Source organism: Lepisosteus oculatus, chromosome 4 (assembly GCF_040954835.1).
Source record: "Lepisosteus oculatus isolate fLepOcu1 chromosome 4, fLepOcu1.hap2, whole genome shotgun sequence".
In the NCBI taxonomy this organism is placed as follows: domain Eukaryota; kingdom Metazoa; phylum Chordata; class Actinopteri; order Semionotiformes; family Lepisosteidae; genus Lepisosteus; species Lepisosteus oculatus.
In genome coordinates, this window is record NC_090699.1 from 21,176,928 (window position 1) to 21,198,023 (window position 21,096).

Sequence of the window (21,096 nt, forward strand, 5' to 3'; positions counted from 1 at the left end):
CGTTTCTTTCTTTGTGCAGCTCTTGTGTTCTCTGAAGGTACTGCACATATTTAATCTCCTTCTGCATTCTCTGTAATTTCTATTATAATGACTCACCACCTCCTACTGCCTCGCCTACAGATCTTTCAAGTCACAATAAATAACTATGAATCTGAAAAACCTCTGTTAAGTCAGTCTTATCATACACAACAATCCCATGGTTTTCAACCTTAGCCTGAAACTAGACATTTACATCCCCCATATTACCTACTGTATGTTATCACTGATGGATAATACTGGAACACTTAGAAATGCCCCAAGGTTTGAGGCTCTGTAAACCAGTCAGTGGGGGTGTGACTGCATTATGGGTGTATGTTCATCATTCGGCTAAGCCATTAGCAAATAAGAAAATGTTTGTTTCCAGTTTTGGTGCATTGAAGAAATAAAGGTTATACATACTGTATATATTTTATAGGACTATTGTTCTCATCATTTAAAAGGTATTACAACTGCTATTAGCACAGACTAAGGACTTCTGTCTTCCCTTGAGCACAGTGCTTAAGATGATGCAAAAGAATTAACAGAAATGAACCTGTGTACTGTCACATTCATTACTCTGGTCATATGTATATAATAAGTCTCTTCACTAATCCTGCCACAAGAGGACTGAAATCAGACTGGTCTCTAACTATTAACCACAACTGTTGTTAGTTGAAAGTTTATTTTTGGGTGAATTCCCAACTAGTGCAAGTGATAAGCCCCAGAGATAAGGAGCTTTGTAGGCAAGGCAAAGTACAAATGAGAACTGCCACTGCTTGGAAACTTTGCAGTTTACAGTTAATTCCATGAGTCAAAAAATAAAAAAAAACAAAAACAATGCATCAATTTAGCAGCGCATGCTGGAATAGTGATAATCTCCCTGCAATATCTGAGTGGTCTGGAGGGATCTCATCATAGATACCCTGTGAACAAACAATGTCTAACCTGGAGTTTTTTTCTGATTTACAAATTTTCAAGGTTTACGTGCATGTAAGGTTAACATCTAAACATTTTAAAATGTAAACATGTGCCTGTCACCCAGGGAGGGGGCTTATCAGCAGGGCAGAGTGGTGGCTCTGTGCCTAAGGATCTGCACCTGTGGCTGGAAGGTTGCTGGTTCAAATCCCATGGTTGGCAGAGGAATCCTACTCTGTTGGGCCCCTAAGCAAGGCCCTTAACCCCAGCTGCTCCAGGGGTGCTGACCTGGTGCTCTGACCCCAAGCTTCTCTTTCCCCACCTGGTGTTTTATGGAGAGCAAGCTGGGGTATGTGAAAAGACAAATTCCTAATGCAAGAAATTGTACAGTATATGGCTAATAAAGTGATCTTATCTAGGTCATTGGGTCACATTCTATGATGCATTATTATCCTTTCAAGAAGAGCAAGTGTCTACAGGATACACAATGACTTGATTCATGTAGTTTGAAACTGCCCTCCAGAATTCATTTTTTTGGAAAACAATCAAAATATACTAAATTATTTGGGGATGCTGACCAGTAAGAAAAAGGTATTAAATATTAAATTGATAGCTGTTCCTGTGCTCCCTTTAACGTCACCTCAATAACACCTTGGATGTCAAAATGTCTGGTTTCTCTACAGATTTCCTGTGTCCTGTGACTCCTTGGGGAGCACATGACACAGGGCAGGAAAGAATGAATGGCAATTGCTACTGCTATTACTACTGACTTTAATGAGCATTTGTTAGTGCAAGGCTGTGAGCCCTCACTGGCTTCCCATTGTAAACCTTCAGTATAGGTTTCTTTCAGCCCTCTCCTACTGCACCGTGATCTGAACACATGGGATTCAGGAACACATCTGTGGGTGAATTGTCTTTTGGTCACAAAGGTGAATTGGACATCTCCAGAGGTGCAATAGAAGTTACTGTATGTAAATGAGACAATCAGTGTTAGAGAAAGTTCCTTTTGAAAATTAATTATTTAAAGTTACAAGATAGTCATGTAAGGGACTACATTTCAAAATTAACAAGAGGTTTGGAGAATATCATTTTAAAATGTCATCACAGAGATACAGTACATGTAGTGAGTTTATAGTTACTATGTAAAGTAATAAACTGCCTCTTAAAAGCAATTTTCCTTCATCTTATAAATGTATAAAAGTAACCTCTTACCAAGGTACCTGGTAATTGTAATTGATTACTTTCTAACAGTAATTTTCCCAACACCATTGACAGCTGTGATTCACTCTCAGGTCTTTTGCATTTCTGTGCACTGCTGTGGCAGAACACTTGCTTGGACTCTGGTCAGAACAGCTCTGCTTCAATTCAGAATGTTTTTAAAAGAACCATAGGTACCAGCGGCCAGGTGACATTTACCTTCACCATTTTCTTTTGAATTGTTCTTCCTCCAGAATTCAATCTCCTGTTGTTGTTCCTCTAGTCAATAAATGAAGAAGATGATAAAAGGATAATATTAATGAAAATGAATAACATTCTTCACATGAAAGACAGGTGAACACCATTTAACGAAATATGAAAACAGAACATAAAAAAATTAAAATCCATTTGGCATTTGATTAAAATAGAAGAGATGATTTAGAGCAGCATTTTCACATACCTAAAGCATCGTCTTCTTCTCCTGACACTGAGCCTTTAATGCAGGTAACTTCTCACTCTCCTTAAGAAAAAAATAACCTTCTTTCTACACTGAGGAGGGTGCAAAATAAACCAAGTACATAAGGCTTCTTAGTTATCAAATAAACCTCAAATATTAGAGGATTAACAATATTTTTTATTAAACTAGAATACATTGCTTGGAAAGTTGGAAACATGCTGTATATTTCTGTTCATAACTAGCAAACCAGAGCTTAAAAATGCACAGACTTACTTTCCCGGAGTCCAGGCACAAGTTTAAATATTATTTCTTCCAAAGTGTTGTCCAGCCTTTCCGAGAACAAGAAAAAGGTAGCAGTTAGAGCTGACAGAAAGAGGCGAAAGCAATTACAGTAAAATGAAATACCAAGGAAATGCAGTCATTCTGAAACCGACAGGTTCTTCACTTCCAGTACAGAAAGAGACAAAATATGTGGCTTTTCAAAATAAACCATTTCTAAAAATAACATTGGAGACAATCATCGTGTCTTTACTCATCATTTCAGCATGCAGAAAACATAAAGGAAAAATAAAACCTGGACATAATCGCATTTTACCCTTTGACACACAGAGTACTAATACAGAAAGTTTAATTCAAGAAACCTGTCAAGAACTATATTTTTATAAAACAACACACCTTACCATACAATAAAAAGATAGGTGTTTGTAAACTGAATTTGGAAAAAATATTAAAAAGCCTTTAAGATTGTAAACTTAGTATTACAGCAAATATAGGAATTTAGGCTGTGCCGAGCGTGTGCACTTCTCAGCTGGGTGGGGAGGCCTACTGTGGTAGTAACTCAAGAATAACAATAGGCCTTGGTGAACTACAGAGGCCTTTCACTTTCAGTATTACATGGCAACAGAGGTGTCAGACACATGGCAGTCAGCAGAACCTCACAGATAATGGCAGACAGAGTGCTTTATGATTCACTCCCTGTGCAGCATGATTTCACCTTTGTACTGTACATTAAGAACATTCACATGTGAATCTTGTTCTGTTAGAACCTAAAATAGCTAGCAACACCTCTTGCTTGATTGATAAAATAGTCCCTAGAATAACTAACAAAAAGAACCTTAGGCAAATTATAGGCCAAAGGCATTTTGTACAACATTTATACATAACTCCCTTCTCCCCTTCCCAGAAACCACAGAAACGTCAGCCTTGTGAACCTACAGCATGAAGGAACACTGGGTACTCAGTGAGGGTACTCAGTACTTATTCTCAGACAGAAGACATGATGAGGGAACTCGACACAAGTATTCAAAATGTATTGACAAGGTTAATCAAATACAAAATATTCAGTGAAACAGGGACATTAGAAGGTCACAAAGCAATTAAGAGGACTAAACCTAGGAAGCATTTCTTTACATAAAATCTGGAATGAGCTGCCCAAAACTTTCCTGAAGCTGATTCCTCAAACTCTTTCAACAATTACTGCATGGTTTTCTCAGACCTCTTACATATAGGCCAAACAAGCCAATTTGCCTATTTTGCTGACAACCTCTTATGTTTTTTTATGTTAAATCAGGGACTATTAACCCACCTTTCCTCTTTACCTATTTTCATACTCATACAAATGCCACAGCAGAGTGTGGTAGCTCCCATATCTTTTTCCGTTAATCATTTTTGCTGACTCGCTGTTTCTCCAGTTTTACTAAAGCTGCTGCACCTGTGCAACTGCATGTCACTCTGTGAGACTGGCCAGCCTCCACAGGCCTCGGCCAAGAGCTCTACTGAAGAATTCAGTCCAGCTGCTGCCCGAAACATTGCCACAATACAGTTCATGTTCCCTGTATCAAATCCATTACAAATCAGGAGAAAAAAATCCTACACTGAAATCTGCTTTGCTGCAGACTGTTCCAGAACACTGTGACAACCCAATGGCGAGAAGGCCAGCATGTTGACTAGGTATATCTCTGAGCTGAAAACCTCAAGTGCCCTTGTAATACTAATTCTGTAATCCATCAAAACATGCTGTACTGGAGAAATGGAATAAAAATGCTCACATTATTACACATACTCTACACAACTTTTTTGCATACTGACCGAAGACTAATTACAGCTGAGCTCAATTACATTATGAAAGAAAATGCGCTTGAGTCACAGCTCTACAAGCCATGCCCTGTCATGTGAGACAACACCAGGTCTGCCTGCTGTCTCCAGAGAGGCAAAATTCTCTCCACGCACAAGAGGCTTTAATCTTAATCTTTATGTTTAAGTTTGACTGAAAACCTCAGCAAGTCTTGGGCAAGGAAGGGAGGCTGTAAAACAGCCAAATAAAAGCTAGTCCTGTTGCCAACTTCAGCTTCAGCTGGCAACAGGGTGACTGCAGGGTGATTTCCTTCTTAAGGTTCCTGGAACTCCACATCAGCTCTGGCACCCAATGTTTGTAATTTGCCTAAACATCTCTAGTCCATATTACAGTAAAAAAAACAGTCCCTAAACACCATAAAAAGTACCGATAATATGTCAGCAAAAGCACCTTCCTTCTAACATACCTGCAGTACCTGCAGCAGAAAAACATTCCAGATGACATTTGAAAAACTCTTCTCATATTTGTGTTTATATTGAAACATGTACTTTTTTACTGTTGCTATAAGAATGTCTACTGCTGAGGTCTAAGTACATTTGTTATTTACTTTTCAGACTTTTGTCTACTTAGGAATTTGTCACAAACATTTAGAAAACAAATCCCTCCTTTTTTCTGAAATGATGTGTCCCAACATTGCCCTCCCTTTACTGAAAGCATAAGTGTACTGAATGAAAATGAAGTGTAATAAATTACTAAAATCTGAAAGAGCAGGTTAAGCAACAATTTGACCTCTTTCATGTCTTATGTGCTTAATAGTGTGTGAGGCACCCATTGTAATATAGAGAATGCCCTGCTTGTGGTCAGTAATCACCCTTGGAAGAAGAAGGCCATGTTCAAATGAGCACTTTCTTCCACTACCCTGTTGTACAATTCATTTTGAAAGAAAAGAATTGTTGTTTTATGTTACTGTCACCTGCACCTTTTGCATCTCGACAGCATGCAACAGAGTCGCTTTGGATAAAAGCATCTGCCAAACGGAAAAGGAAGAAGAAACGACTTTTTATGTAGTGGCTTTAAAAGCAGTAAGACTCAGCACCTATGTATTAATTCATTCAATGTATTTCCTGAAGAGGAGAACCACTAATCAGGCTGGCAAGAGCTACACAGCCAGTGTGGAAAACTACACAGTGATCACGCTGGCATAGGCAACATACAGACAGAACTGCCACCCCCCACACACACACACTCCTTTGTCACCTTCAACCTAAGTTTTGGAAACTGATTACATGCACTTCGTTTGCTCTCGCACTATGGGGCAAGCTAGAACAGAAAGAGAATGGCCGGAGAGAAAGAGGAGGCCCCTTGCAGGTGACAAGTATCTGCTAAACTCCTGAAATAATGAACCAGGTACAAATGCCTATTGAAGCAGGTCCTGAGAGAGAGGCTAGGGCTGAATTTTTAACAGTGCTGTCTGCATCACCATGAGAACTGTAACATTTCAATAGAGGAGGATTACCCTCACACAAAAGAGAGAGGGATTAGCTACAGTTATGAGTTGTCAGGAAGAATACGGAGGCGAAGTCAAGAAAGACTGTAAATCAAAACTGTGCACGCTGACACGTTATGAAATTGCATTTTCTACTTTTTCACTGCGTAGGCAGGTCCTTCTTTTCAGTCAGTATGACGAAAATGAGGAATTCAGGAATTCCGTCCATGTGTATTCAAAAGGCCAGAATGAAGGAGTCACATTTACAGAGAAGGGTATGGTCGAAAATGTGTTGGTCTGCAGGACATGCAGTCATTTGCGTTCTCTGGATTTTCTGCAGGGTGTAGACGATGTCTCTTCGAGTCCCCTTTCTTACTCATAGGCTGCAAGCAATGGCTGAGCATCCAACATACTATTAAGCCTGAAAACCTATTTTTCAAGAGTACTGCACTACTGGTCACTTGAACTGGGTTGTGATGCCATTACACCAAGTGTTTAACTTGTTACTGAAGTATTACCATTGTCATTATTATTGTTGCCATTCGGCCCGTCTAGCCTGTTTGGTAGTTAGTAGTTAATAGCAACAACCTTAATATTAACAAGCTTTTCCTGTGGAGTTATCCAATTCAATATTTTTAGTAGCAGTAACAATTTTTCATCTATGTCTTCTTCAAGTTTAATGACCTGAGTTGTTATACAATTTTTTTCATTAGTAAGGTTTGGAAGGTCACAAAGAAGTGATCATTTAATCCGTCTCCTTTGTAAGTGATGGAGAATCCCAACCCAACTGTTCCTTAGGTATCAGCTACAACCACAAGGCTGTGCAGTTTGTTCCAGCTTCCTACAACCCTCTGTGTAAAGACATGTCCTCTGTTTTGTTTTTAATGCATATCCCTTTAGTTTGTTTGTGTTCTCTGGCTCCTGTTTCACTGCTAGTTTTAAAGACCTCCACTGCAATCACTTTAACAATGTCAAAGGATTTTGAACATCTGAATACTGTTCAGGACTGAAAAGATTAAGTTCTTTTAGTTTGTCAGTGTTCTCTGGGAATCCAGAGAATGTATCTGGTTCCTCTTCCCTGGACAGATTCCAGGGCAGCAATGTATATTTTATATTACATATTATACAACATATACAGTTCTACTAATGCGATATACGCTTTTTAACATCCCTTGAATAAATTTGACATTTTTTAACTACATAGCCTAACAATTTGTCTGCCTTTTCTATGACTTTCTCACAATGTCTAGACGATGAATAAAATGACGCATATTAGTATACTGTTATTATTGAATTGACTGGTGTTGCTGTTCAGTTCTTTCCCCGAGCATAAACCTCTTTTACATGCCTTACCTTAACATTTCCAATGGGTTTGTTTCATGAACTTGGATGCCGCATTTCGGACAGTCATTACTGTCTTCAAAGTGCTGGACGATACAACTTTTGCAAACTAGAAACAGAAGAAAATAAAACAAACGATTCAATAAACTGAACACCATGTATAACGGTAGACTCTATATGCGTATTTTATACCCTTTTGTATATGTCATAATCATAATTTTATATTTAAAGAGGACGCCTGACAAATTCACATACATTTCACCAGTTAGTAAGTTAGTAAAACAATAAAAGTAATAGTCTGTTCTATAAAAGGATGAAAGCACCCTGCTGACCCGGAGAGTCAGTACGTTGGGGCCCAAGGGGGATCAAACCTCTTTTACTTTTCCATTTCCAGTGCAATACTCTTATCAATGGAGATATCTGGTCACCTTAACCATGTCTTACATGGCTCAAAGTCTAAGGGGTGTGGTTCTTATTGAGTGTCATGACAGCAGTATGATCACCTTGTAGCTGGTCATGCTAGACCCAGGAAGCCAAGCAATGCTGAGTTGGGTATGGGATAGGTAACCTCCAAGCTCCAAGTAGTGTTGATGGACCAGTAGATGGCACTTTTCCCTGTGGACCTTGATTTTCCAACCCGTACTGTGGAGTGGTGTCAGGGAGCACTATTAAAGGTGCTGCCCTTCAGGAGAAACATTAAACCCATTTAAAGTCCACTTGGATGGGACACCAGTCTATTAAAGGGCCACAAAGAAAGGGTCAATTCAGAACTGCCAATTAAGCCCGGGAAGAACTGACAATCTCCACACATGAGAATGGGACTGGACACAGGGCACTACAGCTGGAAGAAGGCAGCAGTGCTAACCTCTCCACCTTCATACTGCCCTACCATGTCTCTGATGCCACTCAGCAACTTTATCAACAGGCTTTAAATGAAACTGAATAATTTTCCAAGGTTGAAATTCACCTGCTCAGGAAAAGTGCCTCTGATTCAAGACAAGGCCCACATTTTGTAAGGAGATTTGTTAGAAGCAAGTGCAATTACAGCCCAGATTTGAATAAAAGCATTAACTATTAGTCTCACAAGCATAGAAAAATACAATCGAACCTAGTCAGCTAGTGCAACAGCCATCACTCTCCTCCAGCTGATCAGTCAAGTTGCTTTCTGGTCATATTTTGAGATGTTGTCCTTGCTCTTCCAACTAAAATCAGCCTCTCTCACTCCTGACCTTTTTGTATTAAAACTCATTATAATTCCGCAGAGGTCACAGCTGGGACTGCCTCAGTTGATTTGTGTTTGACATTTAGTAGCTTTTCCACACTGTCCATTTATTGCAAGCAGTTCCATTATAAAATTAGATGTCTACTCGAGTGCGTTAACTTGGGAAAAGTTCAAGCAAAGTCAGACAGAACTGCTTTAGAACATCATCAAAGCCTTAGCTGACCACAATCACTGTCATTCCAAGGAAAATGTAGTTTATAGATGCATATACGCATCTGAAAAAGCCAGGTTCCTTATATTTCAATACACTTTGCAAATCTTTACCCTCATAGAATCTGTTTCACTCTACCTGTACATGTTAGAGGTTTATATATTTCAGTTCCAAAGGCTATTTTCATTGTTTCTTCTTACCAATAAAATATCCGTGTGTATTCTTGTATACCCTTACACAACAAATATACTGTATATTTTTACCAAGCTTTCTATCAGGTTGTACTCCATGGTAGAACACTGAAAATTTTGCATGAAGCAGTCTTTTGCTGTCTCTGCAGTTATATAATAAACTATTGTACTTCCTATCTATGTAATCCCAACAGCATCTATGAACTGGAGTTTTGAACTCTGACATGAAGGAGATTGATAAAGATGTTACCCAAACGGCCAGCATACAGAGATACATACAAAACACAGACCTCACAAATGTTCTACACACAGAAGCTCCTAAAAACACATGATGGCCTGTCATTTCCATCCAGCCATGAAGGGCCAAGAAATCACAGACCTTGATTCAAGGGTGTCTGTGGACAATGATGCTTGGAGCACATTCTTTATGTAATTTATTATTCCATCAGGAATGGTATATAATTTAATGCAAAAAAGAAGATAAAATGCTTTCAAAATGTAATTCTGCTTTTCATGTTTTAGTCACTATACTATCCATCACCAGTAAGCAGCAGATCCTGGTCAGGGCCACGAATGTCAGAGCCCCTATCCACAAAGCATCCAGCTCAAGGTGGGATAGAGAGGACACAATTCTCCCATTACAGGACATCTAGTCCTGTATCATATACTGTACTTCTTTCCTTATAAAAAGCCATCACAATGTGACATTCTGGGTGGACACACACATAAGAGGAAAACATGTCTTTGTGAAATGACGTTTTTAACTTAATAATTAATCATGTGCAGTACTTTTTTCATCATGTTTTATAATGCTTGTTGATATCTTTAAGACTGTGGTGAGCACTATTAAAATTGAAGCTACCACACTAAATCGTGTGATCAAGCAGTTGAATGTGCTTTGCAACTGTGCAGCTCACTGATGCTAGGAGAGAGAGGCTGTGTGTCAGGGTGACATCAGTGCCTCATTCCAGGAAGTCTGCTGTGTGCTTTCCTCTAAAGAGTTACAGCCTTGCGAGACACCCTCGACAGAAAGCGTCACCCCAAGCCTGCTGGGCTTAACAAGATGCAGGAGCCGAGCGATCCATTACCCACTCCTGAGAAGATGAGAATCGTTTCGTCAGGTGATGAAAAAAAAAAAGAGGTTTAATGAGGTTCAGGGTGGCTTGGCCTTGAATATGTCCTGTCTCTATGCGACAGCATTGCCTGAACACTCCAGCCCCATCATTTAGCATTTCATTTTCCACCATGAAGGTGGAAGGAGGGTGGTGATCACCGAGGGGACGACAGTCCTGGTCTTCAGTGCCAAAAGCCTCTGACTATGTACCCTTCAGCTGATTTGGCTTGGCTCTGAGATGTTTGCAATGCACAGCTCCACTTTCTCATGTAAATTATTCCTGCTAATTCTCCTGGGAAAAAAAAGCACCGCTTGCAAATCAATAGAAAAAAAGGGAACTTGGGAATCCTTCCAGAAATAGTAATTGAAGGCAAAGGCTTCTGCTACACTGAAAGTGATTTTCAAAAGTTTGTTATGAATTTGAAACAGTAGTCGTAAATTCCCCCTTTACAGGTGAGAAACACTTTCACTTTCAAAAAAAAAAAGTTAGCCCACCTTTTTTAAACTGAATATTTTAACAGTTAACAGATATGGCCAGCAGCCATATCACTCTGCAACTCACAACTGCAAACCCACTGAAGCAAAGCAGATGTGAGCCTGGTCAGTACCTGGATAGGAGACCTCCTGGGAAAAACTAAGGTTTTGCTGCAAGAGGTGTTTGCTGTTCCAGGTGCTGCTGGAAGAAATATTAGTAGGGCCAGCAGGGGGCGCTCACCCTGCGGTCCATGTGGGTCCTAATGCACCGGTATAGTGACGGGGACACTATACTGTAAACAGACACCGTGCTTCGGATGAGACATAAACCCGAGGTCCTGACTCTCTGTGGTCATAAAAATTCCCAGGGCGTTTCCTGGCCAAATTTCCCATTGGCCCTTACCAATCATGGCCTCCTACTAATCCCCATCTATGAATTGGCTTCATTACTCTGCTCTCCTCCCCACTGATCGCTGATGTGTGGTGAGCGTTCTGGCGCACTATGGCTGCCGTCGCATCATCCAGGTGGATGCTGCACATTGGTGATGGTGGAGGGGAGTCCCCATTACCTATAAAGCACTTTGAGTGGAGTCTCCAGAAAAGCACTATATATGTGTAAGCAATTAATTAATTAGTTAATGAATATGGTCCTTCCTGCAAATACAAGTCCCAAAACGCTAGTAGCCATTTCTTTCTGAAAGTATTCTAGGTCTTAGATGACAAATTTACATTCTGGGTATAATCAGAACCACAAACGATGTATAATTTTAACATTTTTAAGTTATTTAAATGCAGTACAAGGTTTTAGTATTACATAGAATACCATGGACTATCAGAAATGAAACCCTTCCACTGCAGAATTTCTAATTTCTGCTACAGATAAAAGTAAGTGGTATGAGTCATTTGTTACCTGGAATGTATTCTATCAAAATTCTTTTGGTAAATGGCACACTCTTTATGCTCTAACTTAAGAAATTCACTAGTAGCCTAACCAGAAATGAACCAGTGTTTTCCAAGTTTAAATTATGAAAGTATTAGAACGAAATTCCAATATAGTGTGTAATACTGCTACATTGCACTGTATAATTTTAATTCTTCTTTTTCCAACTAAATGAGTGGCCACAACAATATTTCTTCAAAATTTATTTGCTTCATTGCTACAGACCAATACTAAGCCCTCAAACTCTCAGAGAAAGGTTTTATTCTACTGCAGAGTTTTTTTCCCTTCATTTGAGCAAAACATCAGTGCTAGACTTCCTTGAAAAATAAAAAATATCACATTTTAAAAGTTAACTGGCTAGTTTCTTCTTCACATTCTTGAATTGCATGGTAGAAAACAAACTACTGTAAATGCACTCAGTACAAGTTATTTCTTACAGCTCTCTGCAGGGGACAAGAATTAGCATCACCCAGCTAGCTATCATTGTATTAAAAGGTCTTAGACGTAAATATATTCTTCTTCTTTGGGATTACAGTGAAGGTCAATATAATTTCCATGACAGATAAAAACTGATTTCCCTTCAAGGAAAAACAAATTGGATACACAAATGGCTTATTCAGAAAGAGCGATACTTGTTGTCATGGTGATTCAACATACAGCTGAAGGTAACTTTGTTCACCCTGATACATGCAGCAAATACTGTATGTGTGTGTGTTAGCTTTAGCCTGATCCATGATTAGCCACATGACAACCTCAATTGTTTATTGCTTGATTTCTCTTTTAAAAATACAAAAAGGCTGAGCCCAATAATCTAATCAATTGTTAGTATATAAAGCCAATATAAATTGAAATCATGTAAATCACATGCCAGAGTCTTATAGAGGGGATGGTTTCTGTTATTTTACATACATGGTGTTCTGTTTAACCCCCTATGTAATGTTGATTTTTGTCTTACACTCTCCATCTTCCATAAAATCTTTTTGTAGCCACACAACATAAATAAGATACAGTACTGTACCTGTCGTAACTCAATGTAATATCTCTATAATATTGCTATAATATCGCAAACTAACAAGTAAGGGAAAAATATCTTTGTTGTGTTAGACAAATTGTTAAATTAATTTAACAAATGCATATAAAGTACCATAGCTCCACAGTCAATGTGAATTCTGAACACCGTTTTCTGAATTTACTTACAAATCAATAATAGTCTGTTTCTCCTAAATACAAGTTTTATCAAAGTGGAATAGAGTAAACTAGAGGCACAAAGAACTGTAAAACATACTTTTCAAACTCCCAAAGCTTCCCTAATGTGCCAAATGTTTTTGAACTGCAGACCTTGCCAAGCAGCTTGTCAAGAAAAAAAGATTTATTTTTTGGTGCAACCAGTAACAAAAAAAAAGCTTGTGTCCATCTACTCTAGATCACACACAAGCATTCAAACCCATAGAGAAGCTCCCAGCTCTCAGGAGACTCCAGCACAGAAACTGATACTGATTGCAGAGAGAAGCAGCAGCAAACAGACTGCAGTCCCCAAAGAGTTTGCATCTTAAGTCCTTTTCCTTCAGAGATGACAGAAAATAAAATCAATGCGTGAGCTGTGCAACTCCAAAGTGCAATGCTGTGATGTGCAACCCACCACCTCTAGGTCTCTTCCTGATGTTTAAGTTTACTCAAACGTAGCGTTTCATGTTGCAAAAGAGCGGTTTTGTTTTTTTTTCCCCAACAGAAGAGTATCGGAGATGCGCAGTCATGGACAAATATCTGCACAACACAACTGTGCCAAGCGATTCTGATTCTGTTGTGGGCCAATGTAGAGCAGGCATAATCATTAAAGTGACAGTACTATGAAACCAAGTTTATACAAAACAATTTATTGGAGCCAAGTTCACATATCAACTTATGAATAATACCCATCCACACTTTCATTTTCAGTCCACTTATCCTGTGGTGGCTCACAGGATACGCAACACATACAAAAAGAGTTCAGGTAGGTAACAGCCAAAAAAGGCTGCACAGCCGAAATGTTGCATTTCATTTCTTCTCTTTTCAGCAAGGAATAAACCTTTACTTGTTCCATATACAAAAATATACACATACAGTTGCAAGAAAAAATTTGTGAACCCTTTGGATTTACCTGGATTTCTGCACTAATCACTCAGAAAAATTTGGTCTGATCTTCAGCTAAGTCACAATAATAGACAAACACAACCTGCTTAAATGAATAACACACAAACAATTGTACTTCTTCTTCTCAGTACTGAACACATCATTTAAACATTCACAGTCTAGGTTGGAAAAAGTATGTGAACCTCTAGGCTAATGACTTCTCCAAAAGCTAGTCAGGAGTCAGGTGTTCCAATCAATGAGATGAGATTGCAGGTTTGAGTTGGAGGTGCCCCACCCCATAAAAAAGGCACACAAAGGCTGGTTACTGACAGAGTCTGCTCTTCTCAAGAAAGAGCTGTTCATGTGAACCATGCCTTGATCAAAAGAAATATCAGAGAACCTTAGAAGAATTGTAGAGATGAATAAAGCTGGAAAAGGCTACAAAAGCATTTCTGAAGGCCTGAGTGTTCATCAATCCATGGTAAGACAAATTATCTACAAATGGGGCAAAGTCAGTACTGTTGCTACTCTCCCTAGGAGTGGGCGTCCTGCAAAGATCACAGCAAGAGCACAGCTTGCAATGCTGAGGGAGGTAAAAAGAACCCTTGGGTAACAGCAAAGGACCCCGCAGGAATCTCCTGGACTTGCCAAAGTCTCTGTTCATGTGTCCACTATAAGAAAACCCCTGAACGAGAATGGTGTTGATGGAAGGACACCACGGAGGAAACGGCTGTACTCCCAAAAAAAAACATTGCTGCATGTCTCAAGTTCGCAAAAGACCACCTGGATGTTCAACAGTACTACTAGAACAATGTTCTGTGGACGGATAAGACAAAAGTTGAACTCTTTGGCAGAAACGCGCAATGCTATTTTTTTTGGGGGGGGAAAAGCACTGCACACCAACACCAAAACCTTATCCCAACCATGAAGCAGGATGAAGGGGGCATCATGGTTTGGGGCTGTTTTGCTGCCTCAGGGCCTGGACAGCTTGCTATCATAGAGGGAACAATGAATTCAAAATTGTATCAAGAAATTTTACAGGAGAATGTCAGGGTAGTGGCCTGTCACCTGAACTTAACAGAAGTTGGGTGATACAACAAGACAATGACCCGAAACACAGGAGTAAATCCCCAACAGAATGGCTTAAACAGAAGAAATTTCCATTCTGGAATGGCCAAGTCTGAGTCCAGACCTCAACCCAATTGAGATGCTGTGGCATGACTTGAAGAGAGCTGTTCACACAAGGAATCCCAGAAATATCAATGCACTAAAACAGTTCTGTAAGGACGAATGGTCTAAAATTCCTCCTAACTGTTCCAAGTCTCATTAGCAGATACAGGAAATGTTCGGTAGAAGTTATTGCTACTAAAGAAGGTTCTACCAGTTACTAAATGAGTCTTCACAAACTTTTTCCAGTCTGGACTGTGAATGTTTAAATGATGTCTTCAATACTGAAGTGCAATTGTTTGTGTAGTATTAGTTTAAGCAGATTGTTTATCTATTGTTGTGACTTAGTTGAACATCAGACCACATTTTTATGAGGAATTAATGCAGAACTCCAGGTAATTCCAAAGGGTTCACAAACTTTTTCTTGCAACTGTAGATACAGTAGGTTATGTTATCAACAGCAGCCCTGCGATCCTGCGATCCTGCTGGGTGAAGGCCCTCTCGCAGCTCTCACACAGAGCCTCCGAACTTTCAATAGACCTGGGGTAGGAAATGCCAGTAAGGGTCTGCACACCTTTTGTGTACTTCTCTTTAATAACTCAATTGAGCTACTGTACATTATTTAGTAAGATGTTTTTTAGGTCTTAATCAGATGCTTTTGCATGTTCCTGTTTCCTAGAATGTGTTGCAGAAATATCAAATTACATTGCATTCCTTTTGGAGGTTCAGCAATGGGTTTCATACTTACAAGTGTGGAGGCACTCAGTCACTGTTGTGGGCTTGATTAGGTATCCTTTACAAACGTAGCAGGTGATGAAATGGTTAAAATCTCTGACCAGGTGCTTCCTCTGAGCAGCCATTTTTACCCTCAGTGGAGGTATCAGGATGTGAGAGGTGAGAAGGCAGTGTGCTGGGGAGGAGGAGCAGGGGTGAAGGGTTTCACAGGAGTGTCTGTGCTGCGCTGCACAGCTGTGATGCTCTGTGCATCCACCTCATTTCGATCCTATCTGTACTGTGGGGAACATACATTCTCCAGGATGTAGTCTCATGGGTGCTTCATTTTATATTCCGTGCCAGTGGGACATGGGAACCTGTAACAGAGAAGACACGCGTCACCACAGGAATCCAAACAAGCTCACTTCAGGACACTACTGTATCTCCTGGTATCGGCTGCAGTAATCGCCTATTCCCCTCTGACATTTGACAGGGAGATACCCTGGACGTGAATGCTGCAATCTGCTACAGAAAGGAAGTGAAGAGTACTGGGGGGTAAATAATGACAACTTCCTGAAAACCCTGAGGTGCCGCCTCTCAAAGGTAATGAGTGGGGGGTTCATTTCCACCAGAAACTCCTCCAGACATGGATTAGCACAATTGTGCTAAGAAGTTCCTTATTTTCTTTGGGCCTAACACCACACATAAATAGCTAAGGACACTAAAGTTCTGTTCTCATTATTCCAGTGTCCCTGAGTATTTCTGGTAACCTATCCCACTAGGATTAAGGAAATAATAGTCTCACCCTTCATCTGAATGCTGGGTGTGTATCAGAGGTGGAAAATGTATTCATATAAAATTTTCAAACCTACAGTATATGAGGAACGGTCCTGCTGGGTGTATCTTTTAAAAATGTGTCCTACATGGCGTCTCTAACTCTGCTCCAGTAAAATCAGCAAGGTTTATAGGTCATATTAAATCACACATTTCTAAATACCTCTAACAACTGTATTGTGACCAAATTTAACAAATCAATTGCTTAATAAGTAATTTAGAGATCATTTGGGATCCAACCATGAGTACCTTTCAGCCCTTCTCTACTGAGGTGTTACAAAGGAGGGGTTACAAAAATGGAGAAAAACAGGAATTGACCGAGCGCATTAGTCAAGAATAAAATAATCATAACCCCCAACGTGTTAAGATTTGGGCAGGATATACCTTAGTTGTTGATAGTTAGTGGCATGTGAATTCTTTGTTCTCTGGCACAGCTTTGGTAAAAAGAGCAATAATTCTTTGTTATACCTATTTATTAACAATGATAGTGACACTCTACAAAACATACAACGTCTATCAACAAACTTACAGACAAGGCATTTCAGAAGTCTCTGTGTAGACCACCAAGAAATTCCCAGGCTGCTACCAAGCATTTGGTTCTTAAATAATGCCTATAGAGGCCAAATTAAGAAATAAGATGCCTCCTAAACTTAATACAATACAACCTGTAGTAAAATCACTCTCTTGCTCCAAGGCGGATGCCACAAAACAAATGGGAGCCTATCTCTCTATTGTAAAATGTACCCACTAGCAGGAGAGGCAGTATTAAAGTGAGGAATTCTTTCCTCAGAAATTCCAAGCTCCCTTAAAGCTACAGAATAGCAAGCTCTCTTAGCAAGATTCAAATTCTTATCTCCATTCTATTTTTTTCTGGATAATCATGAAGTAGGGACTCTTGCCTAGTAAAACCTTCAAGTTCCGTCTCCTATCTTCTCTCTAACTGGTGGGCTGACCTTCTTCATTCCTTTTTCACCCCTTTCTTTCTCCTGATCTGATCTAATATGTTGTCTGTCTGGACTGTTGATTGGCACTCAATTATTTAACCTCTTAAGGTAAACCAAGGTAAGTTTTATTATTGCTTTGATCACAGACTCGGGATCCCCTGCATCTCATGGACATCCCCTCTGCTTTGAAGCTGGAAATGTTTACAGTTTATCTAGATTTTTAGACACCTCTATTGTCACCTACCTCAGCCTGTAACATTTGCTTAATTTATCCATAATATACAAGTTGTAATAATATTGAGAAACTGATGACCTATAAGACTAACAAGATTGGAGCTCATCAGTATTATTGCAGACATTATTTTTTTTTAATAAAACCTACAACTATATGTATTGGACATTGCAGAAAATACCTTTTTTAAAACAATCACACATTATTCTAAATACATAATGTTGATATTTATTCACACTCTGTAAATTTACTGACAATATCAGCCTCAAATGTTTTTTAGTCATCTGGTTTAGCATTTAGTCAGTAAGTTTATAGATGCTTCTGTAAGATGTCTTGATTGCTACTGAACATTCAGGGAGAGGGAAGAAGGAAGCAAAACACTCAGAATCACATCAAGCAGGAGAAATGCCAGAGAACTGTCCAAAGATCTCAGGTTATTAAGAGATTATCGACGTCAACCACTCTGTTGACTGTTACAAAAGTCTTTATACTGTAGCATTCCAGTTTTCACTGTGGTCTCCATCATCCAGCAAGCTCCAAGTCAATGTGAGAGTTTCAGCCCCAACAAGAAGAGGACAAGGAACATTTGTTCTAAATGTGCAGTTAGAGAAGACAATTTGGAGGCTTATTTGATGTGAACTACCAGTGGTATCCTTGGTTGTCAAGGACAACAACTGGAAATCATCAGGATGCGATGTCTCCAAGACTACCACTGGAGACTGGTCTGTGGCAGAGCTCCATGATAACATAAAAAGAAAAGATGAATGTGCCACACAGCAACTAATTGACTCGAAAGTGAAATGGGACCAAATTATGTAGCTGAAACACAAATTGAGTTTTTGGACAGTCTCACCAGTGGTGTGATTTACACAGAAAGGTGAAGCTTTTGTTGGAGAAAGAATGCTTTCTGTGAAGTACAGAACTGGGGCTGTCATGCATAATCTGCTCCTGGTTCCCCCGTAAGAACAAAGGGCAGCATGGGCTCCAAAATATATCAGGATTTTTCATCCAAAAACCTGTTTCCCCCTGTGAAGCAGAACATGGTTGTTTGCAAACGGACTTTGCCACAGGATAGCAGCATTAGAAAACATATTCGATTGGCCTTCAAAACCTCCAGATCTCAGTACAAATTGCATTATTATTTAACAGAAGTTCAGGAAGCGGTTAAATTATCTCCCACTCTCCTACATTTAAAGACTTGCTGGGTGCCTGCAACTCTGTGTGCATCCAACCTCTCTCCCTCTTCCCCAGCTGTCTCCCTGGTTCATTCCTCCTAAGTGGGGGGAGGAATGATCTTTGACCAGCAATATTATTTCCTCAGTCAGGTGAGTTAATGCCAAAGTATTAGGTATGCTATCCCTTCATATTCTTCTGCTCTTTTCAACGATATTAGAATTTGACCAAAATACTAAATAGAACATTTGTGCTCGCGAACTAAAGACAGCAGTTCTGAAGCATCTTGAAAAGTTCTGTTTGAAGGAATGACATCAAAATCTTACATGGAAGTGCATGAACATATTAAAAGACTAAAGCAAGCAGATTCTCTGTGTTCTTGAAAAATCAAGAAGGCTCAACAAAAAGCTGTTTTGACAGTGTATGAATAATTTTGAATACTGTAAGTTTACAGAAATCAGAAACGAACTTCGATATATTCTTTTTTTTATCAATGTCCACCAGGTATTAGTCTTAAACTTTTTCCTGTCCTCAACACATGCAGTATACACTGAATGTACACACACGAATATATTTTATAATAATGCAATTTATTAATAAATCTGGAGTCAAATTAATGTTTATAAGTCAGGTTACATTTATGCAATTGTGATACAATAACGCAAGAGGGAAAAATTATAAAACGTGTCATTTCATTTCTCGCGTGCATGAAGGCAACGCATTTTGTGATCTTAAGTTTACTGTGTATTATCTTTCTGTTTTTGAGCATAGGACCCACATTTATTGTCAGATAAAACAGGCGTGGGCAAAGACGTTTATTTTATCTTAAAAAACAATCAATTACAGTTCTGAAACATTAAAACCGATTTCTTAAAAAAAACATTGTTTTAAATGTTAAATTGAAGCTACTAAAGTCAAAGCACAGGTGCATGCTTTATTACACAGCAAGTGTTCCCTCCCCATCTGTAAAACTTTCCCTTACTTTCTTGTGACATCTTAATGTTGTATCAGTCATGAACAGTGTTTTCAACAGTCATTTTAATCCAAAATTGAAAGCTGACGTAATTTTCAGGAAGTCGGACATCGTTGTCCTAAAACACAGTTTCTGTACGATAGCGGCCGTGGGCCGATGTGCGCAGGTGCCCGGTCAAAGCACCCTGACATTATGATTCGGAAGCTACGCCGCTCTCTAAGTGCGGTATTTCCTTGCATAATTTGTTCACTTCAACGAAAAGAAAAGGGGAATGCGCCTAATCAAACATTTTCCTCTTACAAAATGAAATAGCCAGGGTTAAATGTTAACAGTATGCCCTATCATGAACCGGATATTTAGTAAAACATACTCTGTAGAGAACGAACGTCACGTTGCCTAAGAACTGCTCGGGCATAGATTGCTAGAAAAATCCTCAATACGCAGCAAAGAAATAAGCTTGCCTGCTCTCTACAGTTTAACAGTGAATGTACTGTTATCTGTCCCTCATCACCAGGAAGCCACAAGCGTCACAATTTGCGTCACCTCCCTTAAAACAGGTTTAGTGGACTATAAACGCCTGAATACTGCTAGTTACCGAGACATTAATCACCGTCGTTTTAAAGGAATTTGGACCGTAAGTTGTAATCGATTTAAAAAGTAGCACTTTCCATAAGATCGGGGTAACAGTTTTCTTCGTAGACTAGTTTAGATACCTTAACTACACGCAATCGAGGATAACAAGGTCGAACTCACATGCCCAGCAACTTGATACAAATGACACATGATCCCCATCCCTGCCCACCCCAAAACTTTACTAGTACAGTACCCTGTGAAAATGATACGCAATATACAGCATCAGCGGCTCCTCTGATTTGTGGTAAACCGCATCCCTTACCTTTTTAATCTCAAGAGGCCATGGTCAATTTGATCTGATGTAAATGCACTGTTTTTCTAACCTTACGGAGGTTAAAGTGAATGGCTGATGTATTAAAGTAGTGGAGAATACGGAACTAGCTTCAGTGAGAGACTGATAGAAAAAGGGGCGGAGGAGTTTCCAGCGCTTGTTTACGCATTGCTGCCTTATTCATTCCACAGCAGATACACTCTGATTGGACACAAACTAGGGCGCAGCCTTCAATTACCAACTACTCCAGTAACTATATCAACACAAGGCTTAAGAGAAGAAGCACCGTGTTTATCAACACAACGGATTAGAGTAGGAATAAGTTAATGCACAGGCTAATGGGGTATTGTATAAAGCTGTCAGTGCTGAATGCGAGTGGCGTTTAAACTGAAAACAAAACAGACGA

General features: G+C 39.4%; 1 protein-coding gene across 1 annotated transcript in view; it reads right to left on the reverse strand.

Moving 5' to 3' along the window:
• pcgf5b (polycomb group ring finger 5b) overlaps nt 1–20,838 on the reverse strand; it is a 32,180-nt gene extending 11,342 nt beyond the window's left edge. The window contains exons 1-5 of the mRNA XM_015339486.2: nt 20,682–20,838; nt 15,665–16,007; nt 7,501–7,597; nt 2,861–2,916; nt 2,350–2,409 (exon numbers count right to left, since the gene is read on the reverse strand). Of these exons, the coding sequence (XP_015194972.1) occupies nt 2,350–2,409; nt 2,861–2,916; nt 7,501–7,597; nt 15,665–15,776 (325 nt within the window). The 5' untranslated portion in view covers nt 15,777–16,007; nt 20,682–20,838. The remainder of the gene's footprint in view (nt 1–2,349; nt 2,410–2,860; nt 2,917–7,500; nt 7,598–15,664; nt 16,008–20,681) is intronic.
• Nucleotides 20,839–21,096: the final 258 nt, after the last annotated feature.